This window comes from Botrytis sinoallii (genome assembly GCF_014898435.1).
Source record: "Botrytis sinoallii strain Bc 23 chromosome Unknown BSIN_024, whole genome shotgun sequence".
NCBI classification, from domain to species: domain Eukaryota; kingdom Fungi; phylum Ascomycota; class Leotiomycetes; order Helotiales; family Sclerotiniaceae; genus Botrytis; species Botrytis sinoallii.
The window spans coordinates 455,419-480,409 of NW_024066051.1; the positions used below are offsets into that span (position 1 = coordinate 455,419).

At 42.7% G+C, this 24,991-nt stretch overlaps 5 protein-coding genes across 5 annotated transcripts; 3 read left to right on the forward strand and 2 right to left on the reverse strand.

Annotated features, from left to right (window-relative positions):
• Positions 1-875: 875 nt before the first annotated feature.
• On the forward strand, positions 876-2,770 carry EAF02_010203 (uncharacterized protein; the record flags this gene model as incomplete). The annotated part of the gene is made up of 3 exons (XM_038906251.1): positions 876-1,050; positions 1,211-2,596; positions 2,661-2,770. The coding sequence occupies 3 exons, from the start codon at positions 876-878 to the stop codon at positions 2,768-2,770; spliced, it is 1,671 nt and encodes a 556-aa protein (XP_038753978.1).
• A 3,670-nt stretch (positions 2,771-6,440) lies between these two features.
• On the reverse strand, positions 6,441-8,101 carry EAF02_010204 (uncharacterized protein; the record flags this gene model as incomplete). The annotated part of the gene is made up of 5 exons (XM_038906252.1): positions 6,441-7,231; positions 7,300-7,588; positions 7,644-7,691; positions 7,751-7,939; positions 8,021-8,101. 5 exons carry the CDS (start codon positions 8,099-8,101, stop codon positions 6,441-6,443), a joined length of 1,398 nt encoding a protein of 465 aa, XP_038753979.1.
• Positions 8,102-18,186: 10,085 nt separating this feature from the next.
• Positions 18,187-19,377, forward strand: EAF02_010205 (uncharacterized protein; the record flags this gene model as incomplete). Its single annotated transcript, XM_038906253.1, has 1 exon — positions 18,187-19,377. The coding sequence occupies one exon, from the start codon at positions 18,187-18,189 to the stop codon at positions 19,375-19,377; it is 1,191 nt and encodes a 396-aa protein (XP_038753980.1).
• A 1,337-nt stretch (positions 19,378-20,714) lies between these two features.
• On the reverse strand, positions 20,715-21,503 carry EAF02_010206 (uncharacterized protein; the record flags this gene model as incomplete). The annotated part of the gene is made up of 1 exon (XM_038906254.1): positions 20,715-21,503. One exon carries the CDS (start codon positions 21,501-21,503, stop codon positions 20,715-20,717), a length of 789 nt encoding a protein of 262 aa, XP_038753981.1.
• Positions 21,504-22,371: 868 nt separating this feature from the next.
• Positions 22,372-24,416, forward strand: EAF02_010207 (uncharacterized protein; the record flags this gene model as incomplete). Its single annotated transcript, XM_038906255.1, has 3 exons — positions 22,372-22,552; positions 22,605-23,488; positions 23,646-24,416. 3 exons carry the CDS (start codon positions 22,372-22,374, stop codon positions 24,414-24,416), a joined length of 1,836 nt encoding a protein of 611 aa, XP_038753982.1.
• Positions 24,417-24,991: the final 575 nt, after the last annotated feature.

Consider the following 24,991-nt stretch of genomic DNA (forward strand, 5'->3'; position numbering starts at 1 on the left):
TGAGATTGGCTTCACAAGCTTTTGTATATAATATCCAAATGTAGGAATTAAAGACATTGATCCTCGAAATGTTCACCGTGCAATGAAGCTCAATCGAAATAAACCTGTCGTTTTTCAGACCAGTGCCATTCAAATTCTCCGTTATATGCATATAGATCGTGGCTTACAAAGTGCACTCTTCAAATGTCACTAGCTGGTATACCATCCACTTGATGGTACTTGAGGGTTTCCATTTTGCTTCCTTTGAAGTATCGATATGTCATTAGATGTTGGATTTATCTGAAATGTCCTGTTGTTTCGACTTTGTACCACTTGGTTTGTCTGCGCAAAAATGAAAGATCTAGATTACTAGCTTGTAATTGATGAAATGCCGATCGATACGATTTTACCCATTATGGAGATTTTTCAACGGGAAGTAATCTTGAACTGTTTCGGGGTACACATTGACTTCTGCACCGGGTAAGCAATAGAAAATGTTTCTTTCTGAAGTAGAAGACCGACAAATAGATTCAACATATATTGATTCGGTCATGACTTTCAAATCTGGATGAGGACTATCGGGCATTAAACGACCAAATCACGTGAGTGTGTGACTCATGTGATGCTAGTTTCGACATTTTTCATGAATTGCAAAGAGTGAAGCTACCAACGCAATCGCGAAATAACCACACTTTTCTTTCAGAACACATCGGGTGCAATTTCTCTCCAAGGATTTACCACCGTATCAGTCGCTCAATTTAAGTTGGATACCATACTCTAGTATAAAGTACGGGGTTTTTGTGAACTGGATTCCTCTTCCGTCCACCACATCGGCTTTTTATATCATCCTTATTTCGACTGGAATACCATTTTTTACGCAAAAGAAATAACCCACAATGCCTCACGCCATGCCAGCGCCTGGCTTCCAGGCCATAATTCTTTGTGGTCCAGGATCGTCTTTCCCTACTTTTACCTCCAATCCAGATAAGAACCCAAAGGCTTTAATACCCATAGCAAATCGACCCATGGTTTGGTACCCTATCGATTTCTGTTATCGAATGGGAGTTACCAGTAAGTGAATTCATGTCTCTGTACCTATCATTAAAGTCTCAAAAACTCCTATGAATGAATAGCTTTGAGTGTGACGTTGAATAGAGTGGTCCGATCAAGGGCCCTAAGGCTACTGTAAATGTAGAGATTTAAGGTTCTCAGGATACTAACACTTATTCAGATATCACTCTCATTACACCACCTTCTTCAGAGGAAGCTATTAAAACAGCATTGGCTACCAATCCACATTTGACAAGTTTGCCATTGCCAAAACCTGATTTATTAGCACCCGAAGAGTTAGATCAAACCACAGGTACTGCACAAATCTTTCGATTACCTGAAGTACGGAACATCATCAAGGGTGATTTCATAGTGCTTCCTTGTGATTTGGTTTGTGAGCTCGGCGGTGAATCTTTGATAGAATCATGGATGGTGAAGGAAGGAGGTTTGGGTGGAGCAACGGGAGGAGATCACGAGGGTCCAAAAATGGCACTTGGTGGTGAACGAGGCGGAAGACGTGGTGGACTTGGAGTGTGGTACGAAACCAAGAGCGAAACGCCAATCAAGGGCGAAGAAACCGATTTCATTGCAATCTCGCCCCTCGCCGCTACATCTGTACCACCTTCGAAATCATCTTTGATTCCTCACGTCTCAAATTTACTCTACTCTGTCCCTACAGATACCTTAAAGGATATAGTTGAAGACAAAAAAGGGCTACCAATTCGTCATGCCCTGGTACGCAGCCATTCCCGTATTCGAATGCTTAGTTCCCATCGAGATGCGCATATCTATATTTTCCCAGCCTGGGTACTTGATATGATCAGCGCAAACGAGCACATGGACAACATTGGTGAAGATGTTATTGGATGGTGGTCTAAAGCGGGATGGCAACAAGGTTTAGGTGATAAATTGGGCTTGCGGGATATTTTTGAGAAAAAAAGACCCGATGAGTCCGACGACAATATGCTTGACAATGGCCCAGCAAGTGATGATATCGATTACGGTAATCTGAGCTCAACCTGGACCTCTAAACTTGAGAATCCTTCATCAAGGAAATCATCAGATAATTCGACCGCTAGCGATAAAACAAACTTGGCTATTCCTCCAATTCTAGCCTACATTCATCCTTCAAAGCCCGCAGCAGAAGTATCTCCACCAATTATTCGACGAGTAGATACAGCTCCTATTCTTCTAAATGTATCCCTCCAGCTCGCCAAGATTGAAGCTATCGATCAAGTTGGTCGTGATGCCGCTTCTCCTTTCGCCCATAACAGCAAAATAGCTTGGCCAGAAGGAATCGCACAGAAGACTACGGTACGACCAGATTGTCTTTTGGCCGAAAATGTAATTGTCGAGGAGAAATGCATTATCAAGGAATGCGTCATCGGTGCAAATTGTCAAATAAAAACTGGAGCAAGATTAACTCGTTGTGTATTGATGGATGGAGTTACTGTAGGATCATCATGCACATTAACGGATTGCGTGCTAGGAAAGGGCAGTGTGATTGGGGATAGATCAGAGTTACAAGACTGTGAAGTTCAAGAGGAGTTTGATGTTGACCCAGGGAGTAAGTTCTTCGCACCCCTACTGAATTTTTGAGAGATGGTTACTAATAATGTTTATCGTTATAGCAAACAAGAAGAAAGACAGACTCATGAGTGCTGCAGGTTTGGGTGTAGCCACCGAAGATGAAATTCAAGAGTTCAATCAGAATGATTCCGATGGGTCAGAATCAGATTAGTTGTCTAACTTCAATAAACCTACTCAAATTTACCAAGCTAAAGATATATTCTCCATGCTAATATATTCTACTTCAAGTGTGATTTTTTTCCACAGATCCTGCACCATTTTTCTTTGGGATCTACATCACATTAAACTATTTTACTTCTTCCTATCTACTATATTGATACATCAATGACGTTATTGCTCTCAAATCAGCCCTCTATTAAGAGGGAGGTAACCTAAGAAGGAAGTTTATCCATCATTCATCAGACATCAAATATTACAAGCTAATTCTACTCGAGAAACTACATCCAAAAATGGAATAAATGCATTTCCTCATCCACAAACCCCTATTCACACAGTGCAAAACAGGCTCTCTCTCACCACAAGCATCGCATCAAAGTTGAATCTTCAGTCTCCCTACGTCTCATTATCTTCTCCACGGAGCTCTACATCATCGGGCGTACTGTCTTACAACCATAGCCCATTCTGCATACCGTGTGCAGAATTCCCAGGTCCCTTGACGGCCCGATTGGTGATCCATGCATTGAAAATGCGCTCGTGGTTGTCTGGATGGAAGTCTTTCACTGCTGGAGTGGATTGTCAGTGACTATATCATGCCATGCCGTAAACATTCCAATATATCCCACATTCATAGCGTACCTACGGAAGGTACGCTGCATTGCATTGCTCCCTTCTCATCCTATCTATCTACCTACCTATCCCCCCTTCTGCATCGTACATACATACATACATACTTACAGCGTTCTCACGGCGTTACGAAAATATAATTATCTCCGAATAGTAATATAGAAGTCTCGTCCCGTCCCGTGTCGTGCCGTGTGTGTGAGGTGGTCGTGCATGGAGTGAAAGAGTGTAAGAGGGGTCTTGGGTGAGGGGTTTGGTTGTGTAGTGTAGTGTAGTGATGCCTCCAACTGTTGATTTTGGGGGATGTGTGGAAGGGAAATGTTGGTATGCATTGTAACTGTGTTTTTGGATCTTTGACAGGTTGGTTTTGGTTGGTTGGTTGGTTGGTTGGGGTTTCAGGGATGGGAGATGGAGGTGGAGGGTGGGAGGGGGGAGGGGAGATATTTGGAGGTTCTGTATGTATGTATGTATGCATGCACTTTTTCTTTGGTTTGTTTTTTTTTTTTTTTTCTCGAAGATTTGGGAAACGATTCTGAGTAGCTGCCTTGTATCTATATATATCTGTAACTGTAACAATAATCATCCTTTCGAATCAAGCCCCTTCAAGTATCTAGTAAAAGATTTTCATTATCCACTCATCATTTCCCCTGATACTGATACATTTTTCCAAAATCCTCTCTGTTATTCCCCTCCCTCTATCCAGATTCTCTCATCCAATTCCCAAATAAGTACTCGTATTCAGTACTCGTATTTTCTCCAATATCTTTCTCCTATCCCATCCCATCCCATCCCATCCCATCCCATCACCACCTAGAATCCTAAGTACTCCACCTCCCTCTCTTACCTCCCACCTCCCCTTAACACTACACATAAATCCCCACCACCCACCCCCTCGCAGAATCACAATTCCACGATCATGCACTCCTTCCCATCTCTATCTAGAGAACCACAAATCTAAGTTCTAACCCATTACGCGCGAACGGAAAAGTACCTACTTCCTGATTGAGAAAATATTATTGATGGAGATTGGAAAATATATGATTTGGGTTGGTTTGCTGAATGTAGTTGGGAGATGTGTATTATGTATTATGTATTATTTACTCAGGTAGTGTATAATCATCTTTTGCGTTAATCGCGTAGTTGCTAGCCGGTAGTTGGAACTCTGGGGATTTGTGTTACTGTATTGAACCGCGTAAAACGAGGGGTAAGCGCTTTGCGCGCGGGTGGATGGGTTGGGGATGTGGGTTTGTCGGGGGAGGAGGCGGAATGGTGGTTTGTGAGTAGATTGATGATAGAGGGTGTGGTGATATGTATTGCTAGAGCCGGATGTAGAGTTATTGGAGTTGAGGTTGTAAGATTAGTATCTGGTGATAGGATTTGTGTGAGAGGTTCGTGGAGAAAGAGATAGAAAGGAAGAAGTTTGGTGGAGAGGGAGTAACTACTTTGGAGAGATTCATGAGATGATCAAGGGATATGTGGGGGTATGATTGGGAAGAGAAGACTTTAATATGTTGTGCTGCGCTGTGCTGTTGCTGAGACGAATCAGTTGAGAGAGTGAATTTTTCGTAGAATGAGAATTCTATAAGCTGTCGGGTTGAAGGTACTTCCCAGTTAGAATTTCGAGAATGAAATTGAATACCTATGAATTAGTATGGAAATTCAGCAAGAGCCGTCAGTACTAGATTCACATTCACAGTCTTCCCCTTCTACTTTTCTCTCTTCTAAATCTCCCAACTGATGAAATTCCATGAATGGTCTACTCTTTTATTTCAATATTGCTGCTCTTTTTATATCCTCTCTCTTCCATTCGCACGATCCAATATCTCTTTCCATCATCTTTCATCCTTCTTTCTTCACTCTCCATTCCAACATTCTTCCACACACAATAGGCCAGCATAAAACGCACCAACTATACCACAACATTCTCCTCTCCCTCCAAAATCCACCAAAACACAAAACGAAACCCATCACACTACCCTCCCCACTCCCTCGCTTCCCCATCATCTCAACAATCATCCCCCAATCACCCATCCATAAACCCGCAACCACAATAGTCTTAAACAAACCTCAATCTCAACCCCCCAAAACCCACCTACCCATCCTACCAACCCAAAAATCGCAATAAAGATACAAGACTCAAACCCCACTACAACAACAACAACAACTAACAACTACACACATCATCCTCACCACACTTTCCACACATCTCCAAACACCACCTAGGTACCTCCAAGTAATTTATAAAACTCCCACCCTTAAGCTCTCAACACATCTTTCGAAGTACCCCACACATTTTTCAGAATTGAACTTTGTCTCCCCCCCACACAAGCGTCACTAAATTTCAATCAACATGTACGCATAATGTATATGAAAAACGGAGGTACAGACGACGCGATCCAGAGATGAAATCCCAAGAGAGGAGAAAATCGAAATAAGGTGTCGGCTGGAATCCTGGCTTGAGTTCAAGATAAGTCGATGTATAGAATTGAGGAGAGAAAAGATATAGATCAGTTCTTGTGGAGTATGATGCAAGCTGGTGATATGTATACAAGTTGAGATGATTTGGGAAACGAATAGCTAGAGTTTAGATATCTAGATATCTAACGATGCATGTGGCTCCCAGATGAGAAAAGAGTGATAACGCTCATCTCTTACTCGACCATGTGTCACTAATGCATGCTTGTGAACGCAGTGCAATACACTCAAGTAAGGACATCAATGTTCAAGTAGTAATAATAAAACGATTCCAGGTGTAACCTAGAGAGCTAGCAAAATTTATATTAAAGAGTGGTGAGTATACTGAAGCAAGAATGTCTGTAGTCTCCTTCACTATTCCAAGCTAAATTACCCCACCGCGATTAAAAATTGACCTTTCCAGATCATAATAATAACTATTTTTTGTGACCATGAAGAATTGTATCCATCGGCAAATCAGAAGTCCATCCATCCATAGAACAGTGAACTCTTGAGGTCCTCGAGCAAGAAGCAACCAAATGTGATGGTGTAAAGAGAATTGGACCGAAAGGTAGATTGAAAAATGGTTAATATCGTTCAACGTACTCCTTTTTGGGATGCTTGATGACAGTTCCTGGGGGGTGATCTTCCTTGTAGAACTTGCAAGCAAATGCCATACATGTAGGTTCCTTAGGCCCAACGCTGGGGATTACCACACTTGGGCAGTGATGCCCATAGATGCATTCCTCGTTATCGCAATCTTGGCCATTGACACAAGGATTTTGACGTGTTAAATAAGCAATGGCTTTTATTTCCTCCTCTGTAGCTTTGTGGTCGTGCTCAAAGCAACATTCATCGCCTTTAGAGCAAGGCCCTCGTAAATAATGGTTGTTACATAATTTATTCGAATTTGTACGTCGTTTTACCGCTTCCAATACATCTTTCTTGACGTGTATTGGAGGATCCAGTCCTCTAGGCCCCGGAACCCAGCCGAGCCGAGCAAAAACATTACTTGTTACATCTGGTTTCTTAACTGCCGTTGAAGTGGTTTTACCCAACGCAGGAGATGCTACAGTGGTAGGTGGTGTGGGTGGAGGAATCGACGTGACACCTGCCCAGGTTGATGGAACAGATGCCTGACTGAATTCTGTTGTGCGATCTATCAATTTTTGAGAGCGGAATATATGTTCGAATTTGAGAGTTCGGAGGCCAACTGCAGAGAGCTCGCGGACTATGGGAGGTCCTTCCATTATTGTAATTCTATTTCGATCGTCCTGCGTAATTACTTCGTCGAGAAATGGCGCGTATCCGCTATCGAATGATATACCAAGTAATAGCTGTTTGCAATTCCAATTTCTTAGATGCCATCTAATACATTCTTGTAGAAGTCAGTACAATGATAGCCTGGTCCGAAGTGACTGTAAATCGTGGCAAGGCTATACGAACCTTTAATCTTTGAATCTGCCCTTTCTTTGCCATGACCAACATCTATAAAATCGAAATGTGCTTTTCCTTGGGTGAATCCTAGAGTAAATTCTTTAAATTTTTCGAAACTTTCGAGCGTGCCGTCTCTCATCAAGGCTTTCGATAATCCGGTGTAATTTCCGCATACTTTTGCCATGATTTCAATCTCCTCGGTTTGAGGTCCACTACATTGTTCGAGTATTGATGCCCTGAGGAGGTTGGCTGCCTTTTTACCTCCTTCGAGCCCTTGATTTATGAGATCCTGATTGAACTATGTAGCACTTATCAGCGATGATTCGGACGAGATATGGGGATGTGCAACTGACAATCATGCCATCGGCATCAACTAGCGCTATTATGTAGGGATTTCGATTCTGTTTTTGCAACGCATCAGTAAATGAAGCCGGCTCTCATCAAACTCATTCCGTCGTACCTGCAGAATACTATTTTCGTTGATAGCTCGTTCTAAATGTTGGCTGGTCAAATTCCAATGTATTTGCAATTCTCTTCTCGATTTTCTCGAATCATCCAGATCCAGATGTGCATCGTTCAATTCTTTTTTAAGACGCTCATTTTCATGTCGCAGACCGTTTTCGACCGTTTCGACATACATCAAAAGATCCTGATGGTAATAGAAGTTAGCATAGACAATTGGATTCCGGCATAGCAATCACATCATGGCATCGACGGCGAACCAACACACCTTAATTAATTCATCGCCAGTTTCTCTTTGCTCTGTTAACAGTTGGAACCGACGAACAAAGGCATCCATCATGGTCGTCATGATGAATTTATGAATTATTTAATATTGCTAGATGAAGATCAAAATATCCAGACTCAAGTCAATGTGAAGTCGAGCACAAGTAATATTGAAATTAATATCGATTTAATATTTAATTGATCGCGTACGAAACTTTTTTTGAGTAAGTATGAACGCTGGAGACGCGACAGTGGGGAGTGGGGAGGTTGACGCTAGGGCTGTATGTACTCCGTACTTTTCGTCTTTATTAGTGTATTACCACTTGAATGATTGATTGCGTGGGTAACAGAGAAGTGGGAATAACTTCAATCCGCTGCAGAAATATCCTTGGTACGTGATGTTATGTTATCGATGTTTTTTTCTCCTAGACATTGAAGAGAGGGAAGAAGTGTACTATGGTGTGCTTGTATGTTCAAATGTCTTTCTACTTCTTTGCCCTTTAAAACCCGTGGGAAAGTTTTCTCTCATTAAGAAGATGCCATGCCATGCCATTGGAAGTATGTATGTAGGTAGTATTAGTCGGGTCCCTACCTACCTTTTGAGATTTGTTTGCAGTATCAAAACAACAGTCTCTCGTCACCCTTTTGACCCAATGACTGTACTTTTCGATTGTTGTTCTCGGCATTGTGCAGTGGAGCTTAGATTAATTGATTGGTGGCGGTATTGCATCGAGAACTTGGTGCTACAGAGTGGTTGTTTACAGCGTTATATCTAAGGCCTATAGCGATGCCGACCGCGTGTCTGACAAACGAAACTGGGCATTGTCTGCAATTAGATGAAAGGGATAGATCAAGAAGTTGAGATCTAGTATGATGACCCTAGGTACTCAAACATCCCTAGTTGTTTGTTTGTTCATGAGATGTAGAACCTGTTTAATGCTCGAGTTTGTGGACAACGCAGGGCAAGTTTGACAATTAATCCATCAGTTTGGATGGAACAAATCACAAACGGATTCTCGTCAGTAAGTTTCATCAACAAGCTTTCCTCAGTGGCTATCTACCTTCCCTTTGCTGAGGTAAAGGTTTAACCCATTAGTATATTAAGCTGTCTAGTCGCTCGAAATATCAAGAGGAAACAGCTTGCCGTTGTACTTGAGTCAGAATTGCAAAGGAGGAGCGAAAGCGTGATGGGCAGTTTGCTCTCTTGCTCTTGATACCCTGGCTCAAGCAAGTACGAAGTAGCAAGCCGAAGCACCAGTACCATTAGACACTCACACCGAATTATCGTAACGTGTGCTCTTCGAACCCCAACGGAGCCCGTCGGTATTTACGATCCTCATATCTTTAACAAAGTACAGATTGAAGTAGAGTCCGGGTTGTGTCAAAATTTTAAAATATAAATATTGCACACAGCTGATTACAGACAATTCCTTCTATCGTACACATTTTTAAGAACCGGCAGGTTACACAACCCCCACTCAATCGACTCAACCACAATCCGCCATCCCATATTCGAAAGCACTCATCAATATCCCCCCAATCCCAATTCCCAAAAGATAATTATACGAACCAACCAAATCATCTGATGTCATGATTTCCTCCCCATACGAGCCACCTTGATTCTCCCCCAAAACAATGTTCTCCACACGCCTCGTGCGCCCCATTCATCTAAGCGAAACTCATCTCTCCCCCCTATCTATTTTGTGTTACACTAACAATACAGGAGTCCTAAGCGCCTGTCATCGCTTCTGCTGGTGCTAAAATCGAAAAGGAATTATACATTTATGTGAGGGGATACTCTTGGTCACTTATGGATACTTGTATCAATACTTAAATGTCACAAAAAGAGACACGATATGGCCGTTAGGGAAATTAATACGAAGCCCCTCCATTTCACAAAGCGCCCTTCTTAACAACATATCATGAACTCGGAGCACGTCCCAGATTGGGGATGTAGAACTGAAAAAGGAAATCTACGATGCTGAATATTCCATTTCTACGGTTCATCATATTATGTCTTGGAGATCAAAGTGCATATCGCCGGTGATGTACAAAACGTCTTTCTGATATATTTTGAACGGGGAAGTCAATGAATGCGATAGGGGCATGTGATTATTTTGGTCGCCTAAATCAACAAACATGTTGGTGTCTTCCGAGATGAAAGACACGAGCCAGGAACATGGATCCGTGCCGTAAATTCTCGGCGTTTGAGGGTCTATTGAACGGCTGGCTTACCAGGGTATGGAAACAATGGAACCAACGCTTGATAGAGGTTATGCCGGCAGCTTAAAGTGATTGCATCGGCGGTGTTTTAGGGATCAGTGTCTCGGCATGTGATGTTGCTCACTTCACTTGCAAAATACGGGGTCCCAGAAAAGGGCGATGAGATCATGGGAAGAGATTGATGATATTTTGGGGTATAGGTGTGATTGATGGTATCCTTTGATACGAAGCATATCATAGATCGCCGGTTGATCGCCTGCTTCGGCATGAAAACCATGGGTAGGATGTTAATATTATGAATGTTAATAACATGAGGCACCAACAGACAAGCCTATACTCATAGTATATCCCGAAGCTTTCAGGTACTTGAGTAAATAGCTCATCACTTTTCGAGGAACTCTTCATCTTCAATCCCACACCCTATACCAAGTCTTAGTGGGTAATCGATTGTAGATAAAATTCTCACATAGTCCAGCTATGTTCATAGGCCCCCTTGTGGATGTGAAAATCTATTGCCCACAAGACCATTCTCAACGCCCGACCCTATGCAACGATCGTCAAGTTCTTACTAAACATGCTTATTTGAAATGCAACTGATGACTAGAAGCTGGCACGACTCTACTCAATGTCGCAAAGGTGCAAAGGTCTATGATCAGTTAGTATACCCGAAGGAAATAGATGAGTTACTCACGAATGTTATGCTTGCATTATCCTCGGTACTTGTGGTAGTCACAATGGCAGTTTCAACTTCAAAATCCAGCCGCACCCGAGCCAAATGTTCGCATCACTGTCTTACTGTCAATGGCCCATTCTCCTTTCGTATTTATAGTAGTCATGTAAATAACGATCAACATCTTGGTGCTGATATTCGTATCATGTACGTCTCTTATCCATAAGAAATAAAGGCACCTATCAAAATTAGCTTTGTCCCATAAGTGCCTACCTTTACGTTCTTCACAATACAACCTTGAGTGATCGTTGAGTATTAATACTCGTTTGTTAGATTAGCCAAGAAACATCGAGGAGATATGCTCTGAACGATGGCAATTGTTTTGCTCATCATTGAACAAGTAAAATTTTGTCGTTTTCTGAAACGGGGAAGGTTTCATTAAAGAAAAGATAGCTTGCATTGCATTGCAGGCACACCATCTAATTTGATTTTAACGAGCCTGTAGACTGTAGTAAGACAGCAAAACTCTAGTCCTCCCTGTGAAGTTCGTGACTTCAACTGAAGAGTTGGTCTTCTTGATTGGATAGTCGCAGCATGAAGCCTGAAGGGTACAGAAATCTTTTCAACTGAAAGAAACGATGATGTAACGTAACGAACGAATTGGGAACTGAGCTGCAATGATGCAGATAGCCCAAGGCCATTTTGCAATCCCTAGTCTCTCCGTTTTGTGGATGTACAGCTCCACGTTCGGTGAAAGTGGACTCGACAGATTCTTGTTTAGCTAATGAACGGTTTCAATTGTGATCATTATATTGCCAACAAAGAGCACTTCATATGAAGCTGCAGCTTATGCGGACTATAATACCCCGATACTTTTCGAGGACTCTAGTGTAATTCCAAAGGTTAATGGAAGGTCGATCGACGGATAAAATACATTCCTCCATACACTGTGCCATACTGTCATGGCAGTGAACTAAACTATCATAGTTATATTGGTAATCTTTAGAGATACTTCTGCATGTATTGGGATTGGATCGAAGAAAATGCAAAAGAGTGAATAGGAACATGAATACACTGAAGCCATGCAAGCATTGAAGCAAGCGACCTATCACGTTGCATTGCAAATGACTGCAGCAGAGCCTAGAACATGCAAGTCATTTGTTGTGTAATTTGTGATCGATTTACTCCAATGATGAAGTTATGATCGATACATTAGTTCTATTGAATATATAATTGCCGCCATTGTCGAAAGTAATTTTTTCGAGACTTTTCGTTTTGTTCATATCGAGATCGACACGGTACGAGAGCTTTTGGGGAGAGTACTCGGCGTGGAAGGAGTTATGTGTATTTGGCTATCCCAAGGTGTTGATTCAAGTGCAGGAGAAGTGTGTTAAAGCACCCGCAACCTCGCAAGGTTTACCTAAGCATCGAAACAAAGGCCTTCTTCTCAATTGAGTGAACAGAGGTCCCTTCAAAGTTCTGGACAGTTTTATATCATTTTGGAATGAGGTTTCATGAATTGAAGCTGTTCGATGACTGAAGATGTGGAAGATTGGGGGATATCGAGAATATAACTGAAGTTACGGTCAATCCCACTTTAGTAGTATGGTAATTATTTCAAGCAGTGCCGGCCTGGTGACCAAAGCAATTAAACTTGTTTTTTTACTGGGACTACAGCTTGCTATAGCCATCATGTTTTCTTACCAGTTCCCCAACAACACTTTCAAACAGGAGTTACCTCGACCGAATTTGGAACTATTTTGGTTTAAAAGTAATGTTTAGTGTAAGAAATTTTAGTTCATCCTTCTATTGCGGAGACTTCAATCGCATAGCGTAGCTTAATAGCCGGCATCGAGAGTCACAACTCAACGACACATCATTGACGATCTTGACGATCTTGACGATCTATCAACCACATTTCGATGTCACTACATAACATTCAATGGCTCATCGGATAGGAGCTTCTTCCCGGATCCGAATACCAAGAAAAGATGTCTCTTCAGAGCAAAGATATATTAATTGACGCGGACGCTATACTTCACGTCTCAACCGCTTGGTGATTAAATGTCTGCATCAAATGCTCCCGATTCAGCAAGAAACCCTCCGTTTGATTCAAATCGAAAAAAGTCGATGGGAATCTTGACTCTTAGTTCTTGATTGGATCATTATAAGATGGAAGCTTGCGGGACAGTTGCCTATTGAATTTAGTGTGCTATCACAAGTTGCAAACTCATGCACCTTCGGGAGCCGCAGTCGGTAGCCCCGCGACTTCGGCAGGATATAGACCGTAGATCTGATGTGTGTACTTTGTGAAGTATGAGATGCATCTCGGTGACCCAGGTTGATTAGTTCAAGTTAGCCGGTGGACGCAGTTTGTCAGCGTAAAGCAAGAAATTTTAGGCTATCTTCCATTAAAATGGAGCATATTTCCGAAATGTAACAGCTCCACTGCTAGACTTAGAGGATGTTGATATATATAGGCAAGGTTCCAAGCATTTCAACAAGCCAACATCACCTCTCCGCTCCTCTATATTTTCATTGGTAGACTCGTGAATAGTAATCTTCTTGTGATACATTCAACTACTACCGAAGTAGCTTCGGGTAGCATTAAATTTCTCGGGGCGCTTGAAGCGAGCGAAGGTTGTTCGTCTCCACTATAGTGGCACTCCACAGAACATCAGAAGAGCAGGGGGTTCCTGCATGTGCTACTCGCAAGGCCAGTAATCCTAGAAACCTGCGAGCTTAGAATTGGTGTCTTCATCTCATACTTTATTGTTGTTGAATGCAGATTCTTACAGGTTCGGGGAATTTCATTTTCTCGCGTCGGAGGTAACTTGTCAAGAAGGAAACCCGTTGGAAGTGTGCTGCTATATGTGGATGAAGAAAATTGTAGAGAGGGTTCCGCTACAAGATGGGATGGTACGCACAGGGATTTTGACATCGGTACAGAATTCCCTGGAAGTTTACCCTCTTTCTAGCCTAGTTTATGCACGTCGACCACTGCGTCGAACTTTCAAGAAACATTCCCATTTGACCAGTGGGGAGATTCCGAACATTGTATTATGGCTTAACTCCTAAAGAATGTAATTGTTCAGAACAATGGCTTTTCATGCATGATTTAGACTTCATAATTCATCATGAAAATTTCGTCATTTATATGTCCCAAGACCAATGTCCTCGAGGAGGATTACAAATCTTCCGCCGGCAATCAAAACTAGATACAGGAACAGAAAGTAGCCACAGACTCATTACACTAGACTTTTTTTTGAATAAAAATAGAGCCACCCCGGGTATTGCGTCCATGATGGGAGGTTACACGATGAAAGTATATCGGAGATCGGGTTTGAGTCCTGAGTCCCCACACTATGCGCCACGCCGATGATGACAGCCGGTAGACTAGGTAGACTAGACAGCCCCAAACCCGGTATGAGGACCGAAATACGTTATGTTACACACGAATTATTCTCGAGGTAGCGAGAAATTACGCGGCCCTGAAAATTCGCGCCGTTAGACCTCAAATCGAAAGTCATGAGTCCTTGTATAGTATGAATGGCTGACATGAACAAGGAAGCTTAGTGCATGAAATTGGTAGCTGCAATAAATGGCCATACTCATTCAGATGCAACATCTGGGTCTCTGGCCAAATACGAAATTGAAAATCACTTACACTCTTGATCGGCGCCAACCATCTTGGTACTATTTTCGAATAGTTAGTCTTAACGATTTGTGAGACGCCATCATGGGAATCACTTACAAATGAACTTTAAGGAAAGAGCTCCAACTTGCTATCGGTATTTTTGTGTAATGCACAAGCACCTTTTGACACCACTTCTGATGTTGACATCACACAGTGGGGTTTATTTTTACAATTCGTGACCACTTTGGTCCAGTGGGTGCGCTGCACACAAAGCATTTTTCGATATATGTTTGACACATTTTGCTTAGGTTCGCAAGCGAATTATCAGTATGGAAGCTGTAATATATTTCGAGTTATACTTTATCTAAAAAGTTTCCGGATGAGAGATTTCCGAGCAGAGTTTTTGGAGGGATAGAAATAGTATTGTGAACAGGTACTTCAAGCGGGAAAGAAGAAAAAGATATAAGGATATACTTTCACAACGCTTCTGTCTCTTTTTTATAGATGAAAGATTGAGTCCGCCAAGATTATACTACATCTTTGAAGGGCTTCCATAGTCCAATGTAACTCTGTTCTGGGAGAGTGAAATGGTTTTCCCGGCCCATCACACATGCTATGGCTGTGAGAGGAGAAAACTGATATCAGCAGTCCCAACGACGTCTTCCAGGGATACCATGAAGTTGGCAAGGAACGCAGACCAAGTGTGTAGCGGATGGCTACTTCTAATAGAGTGGTGGTTGGATACACCACAAATACTGCAGAGGCTGATAAATCCATATGTAAGAACCCTAGATTTCGGGGGGATCTTTAACCTCTGTTAGCATCTTCTCATCCAGTAGTCAATTGCATGTGGAAGTATCTCTTAACGACTACTGCATATTGGAGCCACTGACTTCAGTCTCCAGTTGTGGTGGCGATATTTTAGACTATCGTTTCCTTCCGTTCGAGCATGCATTGCCCCATGAATGGGTTACTGGCATTGACAGGTTTACCAAGTATGCATGAAATTCTCTCTGGAACCATACGGGAAGAGCGCAGTGTAGTGAGATAATGCACAATGTTTCTAACCACATGGTACAGCAGTAAGCCGTGCTCAAGCCGGTTGGCCAATGGTACCAAATTGTCGGATTTGTGATCGCGTGTAATTTTACATGAAGGTTCTCGGCAAACCCCGCACAAACAAGCCGAGATACCTTAGGAAAGAGTAGGTATATGCGTGAAATTACACTTCTTGAAATGTTTAAATCATGTAATATCTGTGCTCTTGATGACAGTGATGAAATGCACAACGTATCACATCTTTTACTCCAGAATGGATCTAGTACGTTTCCAGCATGCAGAGTGCACGGAGATGAATATGTAGCTAGCCAAAATAGAAACTGCAGTCAATTATCGCTTGAATTGACAAGTAAGAAAACTTTAATGGTTTTAGAAACTATCCCAACCAAATTTCTTCTTGCTGCATATTTGACAGGATAACGAAAAGTAGTCTCTTGGTACTGGTTAGTATTAATACTTGCAGGGTATCCTACTACCGAGTTCGGGGCCCCTGATATCGGATGATGCCTAGGTAGGCAGGGCAACGAAAATATGATGCGCTGGCTTTTTGTTGGTCCAGGACTTTTATCATATTAATCTAACAAACGCAATAAATTGTGTTTGTTTTTTCATCGCAATAATCGGCAAGATAGAAACCTGTTCTTTGTATGTATTGACACTTTTTTACCATCTTTTTGAATTAATGCGAGTGATATCACATATGACTAGCCGAGCCGACCCAATAAATGTTGGCCGGAATGAAGGAGAGGTAGCATCCCTATTCGGCTCAACCTCAACCTACCTACTATACATCTTTTCCGTTCCCTCGCGGGCTGACTGTACCTCCGTACCGACTAATACGAATATGTTAGAGCACGGATTTGTACCGTAGGGTAACACCAGAAAAGAGTTCGCGTATTGTTGAGTCCGAACTTTTGATTGGCCATATTTTACAATCCTCGTGAAAGTTGGATCATTGGTTGAATTTTCTATCATATGTGATACTGTTTTAGGTCTTTTTCCCGATTGATAGTTCGTAGATCAGCCAAAAAAAACTTTGGTGGCTATTTCAGCTTTCTATCTTGGGGGCCTCGGAGGCGTCTATCAGTGGCAGAGGCTTTTCTCATTTATTAGTTATTGGCAGAAGTAAGCGCGACTGGCTGCTGTGTCACAACCAATCTTGATTGGACCCATGAAGTATCGTGAATAACTGATTGACCAATAATCAGATGCTTTCTGGAACACCCGCACAAACAAAGCATTTTGTTGAGATAGTGCACATCATCAACTCCGAGGGTTTCAATTGAACAATCAATCGAGACCTTCCAAGGTTGATTGAAAACGCCAGTGGAAGTCAAAGACTTTTGACAATGGCCTGATGGCTTTCAAGCTATCTCAATGTCGCGAATCAGCGCGATGGCTAATACTGGAAGCCCTCATAATGTTGAGCATTCCAGAGACCATCTCTCATTCTTCGCGAAAAACTCAACCTCGTAATGGGCACACAAATGGCTGATTACAAACGGTTTGGAGAATGCGAGATCGTAGATCTGCACCTAGGGAGGCAACCTTGTGCAAATCTCTGGATTAAAACCAAGGATTTCACAGCTCTTCAGTTCATGTCAAGTGTGATGTGGAAGAAGGACCTGCATAATTCTTTGCTTTCTGGCGATTGATCCCTGTCATATTAGACCAATTTGCATATGTACGAAATAATGAGACTAAGCCCACAATTAACTCTCTTGGTCTTCACCAATAGATCATTATCAGTGTCTTATGGAAACCCCACAATCCACAATTTGACAGACTAGTGTTGATCCAACCTACTCGAGGACTTCTTCGCCATCATTTGACATGTATGATTTGGCTTCCGTGAGGCGAGGGCCATTAAAGAGGGAGAACTTACCCCCCCTCAAGGGATTTCGAAGCTATTCTGCAAGGTACCGCACGATTAACACTGAACAATAGCTCGTCTCAGAAGTCCTGCTTGTGCTATACTGTTTTTTCATCCTTCTCCGGGAGTTGAACACACTCCTTAATTCCCTTGCTGTAATTCACAGAATTGGTAGATATCCAGTGAGTCCTTCTTGGTACAACGGCGCGTTCCTGAAAAATACTAATTTTCTAGTTAGCGAGATCCAGCGTTCGATTCTTGGAAAGGGTAGAACTGATCCCTATTCGATCTTGAGATATACGAGCCTTGCGTGTGCCGCACTGCAGTTTTTCAACAGTACGCGACTCAAAACGCGACTTAAATCTGTCTTGAGAACTGCGAATAGTCTGTAAGTTCTGTCTAGCTATATCCCTTCTGGAGTGATAATATTGGTAATGATGCCGGTTTTCACGGCACCAATGGTGTCGACATTCATAACTACATTCATAAATGGAAGCAAGAATCTCCCTGGACAATTTCAAATTCCTTGAAACTCATTAACTCACTGAATAGATATAGCGTTTTCAACTTTTCTCAAGGACACATACAGAGTGCAGAGCACCTAGAAGATCGTAAGTTTCTGATGTAACAAACTGCAGCATATCCCATATTAACTCAGCACTATCTAGTCTTTGCTTCAAAGTTTCAACTATCTACTCTCATATAGCTATGCTGGTGTACGAGAGCAGGAAAGACTCCTATTCAATCAATCAACCTACAAGTACTCTCAATCCGTCAGCGAGTGATTCTTATACCGAGTTATTAAATTCCTCTTGGGACTCTTCTTTGCAAATTCATGCTGGCACATCTGCGAGTTCAATTACTCGACGTCCGTCTTTCGAAGAGACCTTCAAGATGGAGGATTTATCTTTCCATGACTACAACAACCTCCCAGATAGATATGGAAGCTCAAATAGCAATGCATTCTGTGCTATGTCAGCCATGACACAAGACATGCTTACCGGCTTCCCAGAGCCTAGCACGTTCTTTGGTATGGATGATGGAAAGACATTGGCCGATGCAAATCCTTCAATCGCCTTTGATACTAGTTTCCAAAGCTATGAACCTGCTGCCTTTGGGTCATTTGAAACACACTGTCCTTCAAGTGACATCCCGTCGCTTATGGGCGATTTGTATTCACCAACTTCAACTTCTGAATCTTCGGGAGCCATGGATTATGTGGACCCAGCACAAACAACATTGATCGACACTTTTGCCGATTTTCAGTCTTCTCCAATCGGTCCACTCACACCTATCAAATTTGGAACACCCTCATCAGATTTCAACACTCCGAGATCTTATAACAATTCTCCCGCAGGGACTTTTACCACAGGATATCTCCCTCCACCAACAAATTACCAAGACCTCAGACAAGACATCAGACAAGAGTCAATCTCTCCTATACGAGAACAAAAGTTCCGAAGACCGTACTTCGACAGCCCTCAAAGCGCAGCTGCTCTGCAAAGAATCCAAGCCGCCACCCCAACAAAAGCCACAACCCGTAGGAAAATAAAGCGAGAAACAGTACCAATACGAGTGCAAAACAGAAACAAGTTGCCTTGTCTCCACCCCGGATGCAACAGGAAATTTCAACGACAGGAACACCTCAAGCGACATGAGCACACACACGACCAGCTTGCCCCCAAACACAAATGTCCCTTCTGCGTGAAAGAATTTGGTCGTACAGATAATCTGAAATCGCACGTCGATCTCCACAGGAAGCGGGATAGAAAGGCCGCTCGAACCGAATGGCACCCAGACGCCGATAAAGTATGGGAGTCAATGAGCAAAAAGAGTCGCAAGCATGAAGACTCGGAAGTAAAATCGAGCACGACCAGGACTAGGTTAAGTTCTTATTGATATCACCGTTCGAAAGCCTTGTATCAACTAGCGAAAACTTCATTACTTACAGCTTTGACATGAGGGATCAGCAAATATTGTTAGTTCAATCTGAGAAAATTTGGTTGGAGGGTTGTAGATGAAACGAAAAAGGACAGGGGAGATTTCGTCAAAAAGGCATTCACTTTCATTATTACCAACCGTGTTTTGGTTGATTGGCACATTTATACTTATTTATTATGGAAAAGTAGAGGGGAAGCATGTAGAAAATTAAACAAGAGACACAGGAGACGGAACTTTCGTATTCCAGCTTTCAGATGTATTGGTACTGGTTGGCTGTATTGGGTTGTATTGTACTTGGCTGGACTTATTTTGGGCATTGGAGCTTGGGAAAGAGTTGATATTGTCGTGTACTCACTTAATATTGAACTTTATCTAAATAATCAAGTGCTTGGTTTCCGCACTCAGAAAGCACGCAGTATGAGTGAGAGAAATGTCAGTGCCAGGATGCAGGTACATTAATTTTCTCCCTAACGAATTCAGACAACCCATATGTACAAACAATTTAGCAAAAAGTGGAGATACCTACACGATGAAATCTCAAAATACCGTCATTTTCAAAAACATGCACTCCATACTGCAGGTACGACGGCTACACACATTTGCATACACATAACGCGCCTGGCAGTGCATTAGTCCGCATCAATCTTCATTCATTTCATTTATTTTTGATATCTCAGACTATGTATAGCCGTTGTCGTATGTCAAATTGACCCCTTGCGTGGACAGAGGTCTCAAGCTCGAGGGAGGTCACGAGTATATTGATCGCGTCCGTATGGATCGATGTGTATTATAGATAGATCAAGAGGCTTAAAGCCATAGATTTTGTAATTTCCTGGGTGAGAGACATATCAGAATCAGGTCGTTACTGTTCGTGTAACTTTGGGTTGCTATATTATCCGTTATATTACTTTTATGTAACCCTTATACACTGACCCCAAGCCTGCTTATAAGTGAGAAACTCAAGTATGCCGAGTCCGAACGGAACCTGGTTCTAGACCTCGGGTCTAATGCTGTCATAGCATCACTTATTATGCTTCGTTTTGATATAAACCCAATTGCTTTCTGATTGGACTGTTAAAAAAAGGGAATTCTGATGAGAAGTTTCAATAGCTGTAGTCTTCTCAAACAAACGATAACTTCAATTCGAAGTCTGCAACCCAAAGCGCATAAAAAGCTAACCTTAATCGACTATCGAACTTACTGTCGAGATGTAATGAGGCTAAAGAATGTAAGTCCATACAAAAACTAACGACACTGAATTTTGGAATACACAACTTCCTCCCTCCTTCAAATGACTATATTCCCGCCTTCTTTGCTGCTTTTTCTGCATCAAAAAGAGCAGCGTAGGTTTCGACTTTCTCGGAGAGTAGTGCACCGCCAGGCGTATCTAAGTTTTTGAATCCTTCAATCACACCAGCTCTATCATTAACATTCTTCTCTTGACTCCACTTGAACCTCCCTGACATAGAAGTGATCTCGATTTCTATGCCAATGATATTCTTGGTGAGCAATTCAATGTACCGCTCAGGTGCATCCTCCACTTTCCACGGATGTGTTCCTGCAGTCTTGCCATAACCCATTACCGAAGTCTCCATATGCTCGGAGAGGTCAGATATCTGCTTTGCAAGAAATGCCCCGGATTCAGCAGACTTTGAATCGTAGTAAACCTTTGCTTTCCCGTAAAGCTCCACAGCCTCGTAGTCCCAGGTAGGAACTACTTTTCCAGTATCAGGTTTGGTCTGCTTGTAGAACTTGGGGGTCACATAGTGATGAACTGGTCCGTTGAACAATACAAGAACGTCATTCTCGAGGACATTTGATGCTGGTGACTTGTCGTCTGCTGTGCAACTTTCTATGATGGCTTTTGCCTGAGGATTTTGTCGTGCAATGTGACCGCGAAGTCTCCCAAGACCATTCGTATTGCCATCAAAGTCCGCATAGATTATCCAGGGAATGTGACTGTTTTGAAGAAATGGATGCGTCTCCGATTTGATGGCAGTTGTTAAGATACCAAGAGGATTCTGACGGATGAAGTCACGTAAAACCTCTGGTCGCTTCTCGGCGTTGCAATTGACGAGATGCATGATGTTGATGAAGATGTACGTTTCTTGATACAACGAATAGGTTAGGATTTATAGATTTGCCGTCTTGTCTCGGTAGCAATAAATCACAGGCACCGCTCTGAATTGATTATATATCGAGTATCGAAGCTCCCACCGTTGCCCCACATATGAGTCAACCAGTTGGTTAATCGGCTTTGGTCAGCATGTCAATTGAAAGGCGTAACCTTCACTATGAAATGGCATCAAAAAAGCAACATTGAGAGCGAGAGTGCCAACCCATTCAACTCAGCTGCGAACACCCGCTGTAAGATGGCAATGGAAGAGCCGACTATTAAATGATAGACGAGATTTCGTTTAAGGTTATAGTGGCACTGGTTGAATATTGAACAGCCACAGCCAGCCTTAGCAAATTTTGACTACCACGGGCTCATATTTGTATCGGATTTTTCGCGTTTCGTATTATTTGGTCTGAATAACAACATCTACTTGTGCTATCGATGTTGGTGGATATCGGGAATTGGGAGTGACGATAAGTGCTTGTCCAAAGATCGTTAAAGCAGCAGCCTTATCTACCCCAAACTTCTTTATTGGTGATGGTTGGGGTTTCCGACCTCCGCGAGCATAGCCACAGTATCATTGGAATCTTCATCAGCAGTACCACTGATTGTAATTTTTCAGTGATCACGTTTCTGGTCATCGCAAACATCTCATCATCGAACCTCCAAACGATGAACCGATTATTGGAAAGATGGGGATGTATCGCTTGTCAATTTGATCGCATTGGACTTTTCCTCCTCCAAAGATTTAGGTTGTTGACAGCAATGTTTTTATGTCAAACACGGAGCTTTACAATTAATTCCAAAGGCTTAATCAGTCAATTGCAGACAATATGGATCCTCTACCTGCATATCATGAGCTCAACAAAGACGTTGCAACTCTCGTCGCTCCGTATCTTAACACTTCCGATCTCTACTCTGGCTGTCTCGTCAATTCTCACTTCAATGAGAAATTTGGCAATTATCTTTGGGCCAACCCATTTCGAGACCTAGCCCAAAGAAAAGAACCTTGTGGTGAGGGTTCAGTCTGATCAGTTTCACAGACTTATCCACTGATTAGATGCAGGAGTTGTTACCAGATTCTTCTTTGCCTCTACAAGACATGATCTCAAGACGCTCAAGAGAGTTCGAATTCTTGACCTGCGTGCACTACACGAGATCAGACGTGATAGAGCTCAAACGAAAGATTGCGTCGTATTCGGGCCCAATCTGAAGCCTGAATGGTTCTTTAAATTCTTCAAGAATTTTCCAGATCTCAATTGCATCCTTCTCGCACCAACATGCTCCGAAGACTACGGCGTAGCTACTGTCCCTGACTTGCCAGATGATTATGATGGGGCGCCGCAGCTAGAATTCTTTAGCGCGGCGGGTTGCAATACGTTCAACTACTCCCTGATTCTTAATCATAATATAACCAAGAACCTGATATATCTCGACGCATCTGAGACTGCTCGCAGTACAAACTGGAGAGCCATGTTCACCATACAGAACCTTCCAAAACTTAGGATTTTGAAGCTGCGAGGCCTAAGATTAACAGATACCATGTTACCTCCCATTGTAACCAACTCTAGAGGGCAGATTTGGTCTTTAGAACTTCGTGATAATCTCTTGACTGACAATGTAATCTACCGTCTGATACGAAGCTGCTTTCTGGGACGATTGCCAAGTTACAAGCATGGTCCACTCCGTGCAACAGACGATGACCTATTCGAAGATCCTCCAATTTACCGTGAAATCAACGAAAGTAGCGACTCGTCTCCGACTACAATAACTACACTTCGCCCTGATAGTATTTATAACGTTGAAAGTTCTAGGCACGGGATAAATATTCTTGAGCGAAGAAATAATGCTGAAGATAATCTTTTATTGGCAACAGGCCTGACCCATCTCTACATATCAAACAACAAATTCACAGCTCTTGCACCTAAAATCCTCCTCGCCAGCACCAATGTAAGCTTAATTGATTGACCATGTCCTTCGTGTCCATCGTCTATTTCGGTTTTTCGCGTCCAATGCTCATTTTTATGCTTCAGAATATCTACACGTCTTTTTCATTTCCCCCTAAACCCTTTCGCTAATAGACAATACTAACACCCAACACGTGCAGTCTCTACAAGTCCTAGACATCGGATCCACCCGCCCCAATCCACCCATCGGCGCCGGCTCCAGTATCGACATCCACACACAAGAACACAGCATCCCCTATCTCTCACGAACATGGCAGCCCCGTCTAGAAATCCTCCGTATCCACCACTCCATCGTAACACACCAACTACCAACCACCAAACCTCACAACCAACACTCCCACTCCCACTCCCACTCCGACAACCCCGCAACCACAACCACACCCCCCAACATCTCAACCCGCTACCAAACAACACCCTCACCAGATCCCCGCCCCCCCTTCGACCCATCCAGCAACCCTCGTCTACACACTCTAACCCTCACCTCCCTTCCCCGCAGATCAAACCCAAGCAGCTCACTCTTCCCCGCGCTCCAACACTTCATCCACCGTCTCTCGTTACAGGAACTCACAATCCGCAACACCCAAAAAAATCTCACCAGCAGACGCGCTCCACCCCTCTACCCGGGACTTCGCGAACTGATCCTCGAGTTTCTACCCGAGACGCGATCTGCGGATGGCGGTGGTGGTGGTGCTTCGATTACGGATGATCAGGACGCGGATGCGTATCACAAGGAATTGGCTCGTGATTTTTCTTTTTTAAGCCAGGAGGATGTTCGCGCGGTCACGGGGAAAGAGAAGCGGGGAAAAGGGAATGAAGGAGTGCATCATGTTGATATTGTGGAGGAGCTAAGGAAGTGGAGAAAGAGTGAGGTTTTGCGTTGGGGTGGGAAGTTGACGATTAAGCTGTTTTAGATGAATGTGAGTTGGTTGTGGTTCGGACTTTGCGACGGGTTTACCTGGGTTGATTCGGTTGGTGTGGCAAAATCTCAATTTTTATCCCAGAACTACATTTCCCAATATTACCAAAACAAGATACTTTGAACACCAGGCCTTCAAGTTTCAATGAAAGTTTTCGATTTTGGATTTCAATTTTAAACCCCAGATATATACTACATACCATGACTAACAATACACAACCATACATACAACTCCTCGCCAATTCAATGTCAATGCCAATTCCAGGACCACCCACCCCAATTACCATGCATTTATCCCAAACTGGATTCAACAAACTTCTCATTAAATCATCAAATCAATATCCAAATAACATCCCATCCCACTCTCCATAACCAAAATTGGAGGTGTTATTCACTGGTAATTCGTGACTGGGAAATTTACCCGCTTCATGTTGAATATTGATATTCGCCCCTGGTCCTGAAAAATGTAAACAGCTTCTTTTTGGCTGCAAGAATCCCCAGACAAGCCGCAGTAAACGCATCTCCCAGCCTCTCAAAAAAACAACGTAATTCTGGACGAGTCATCATCGC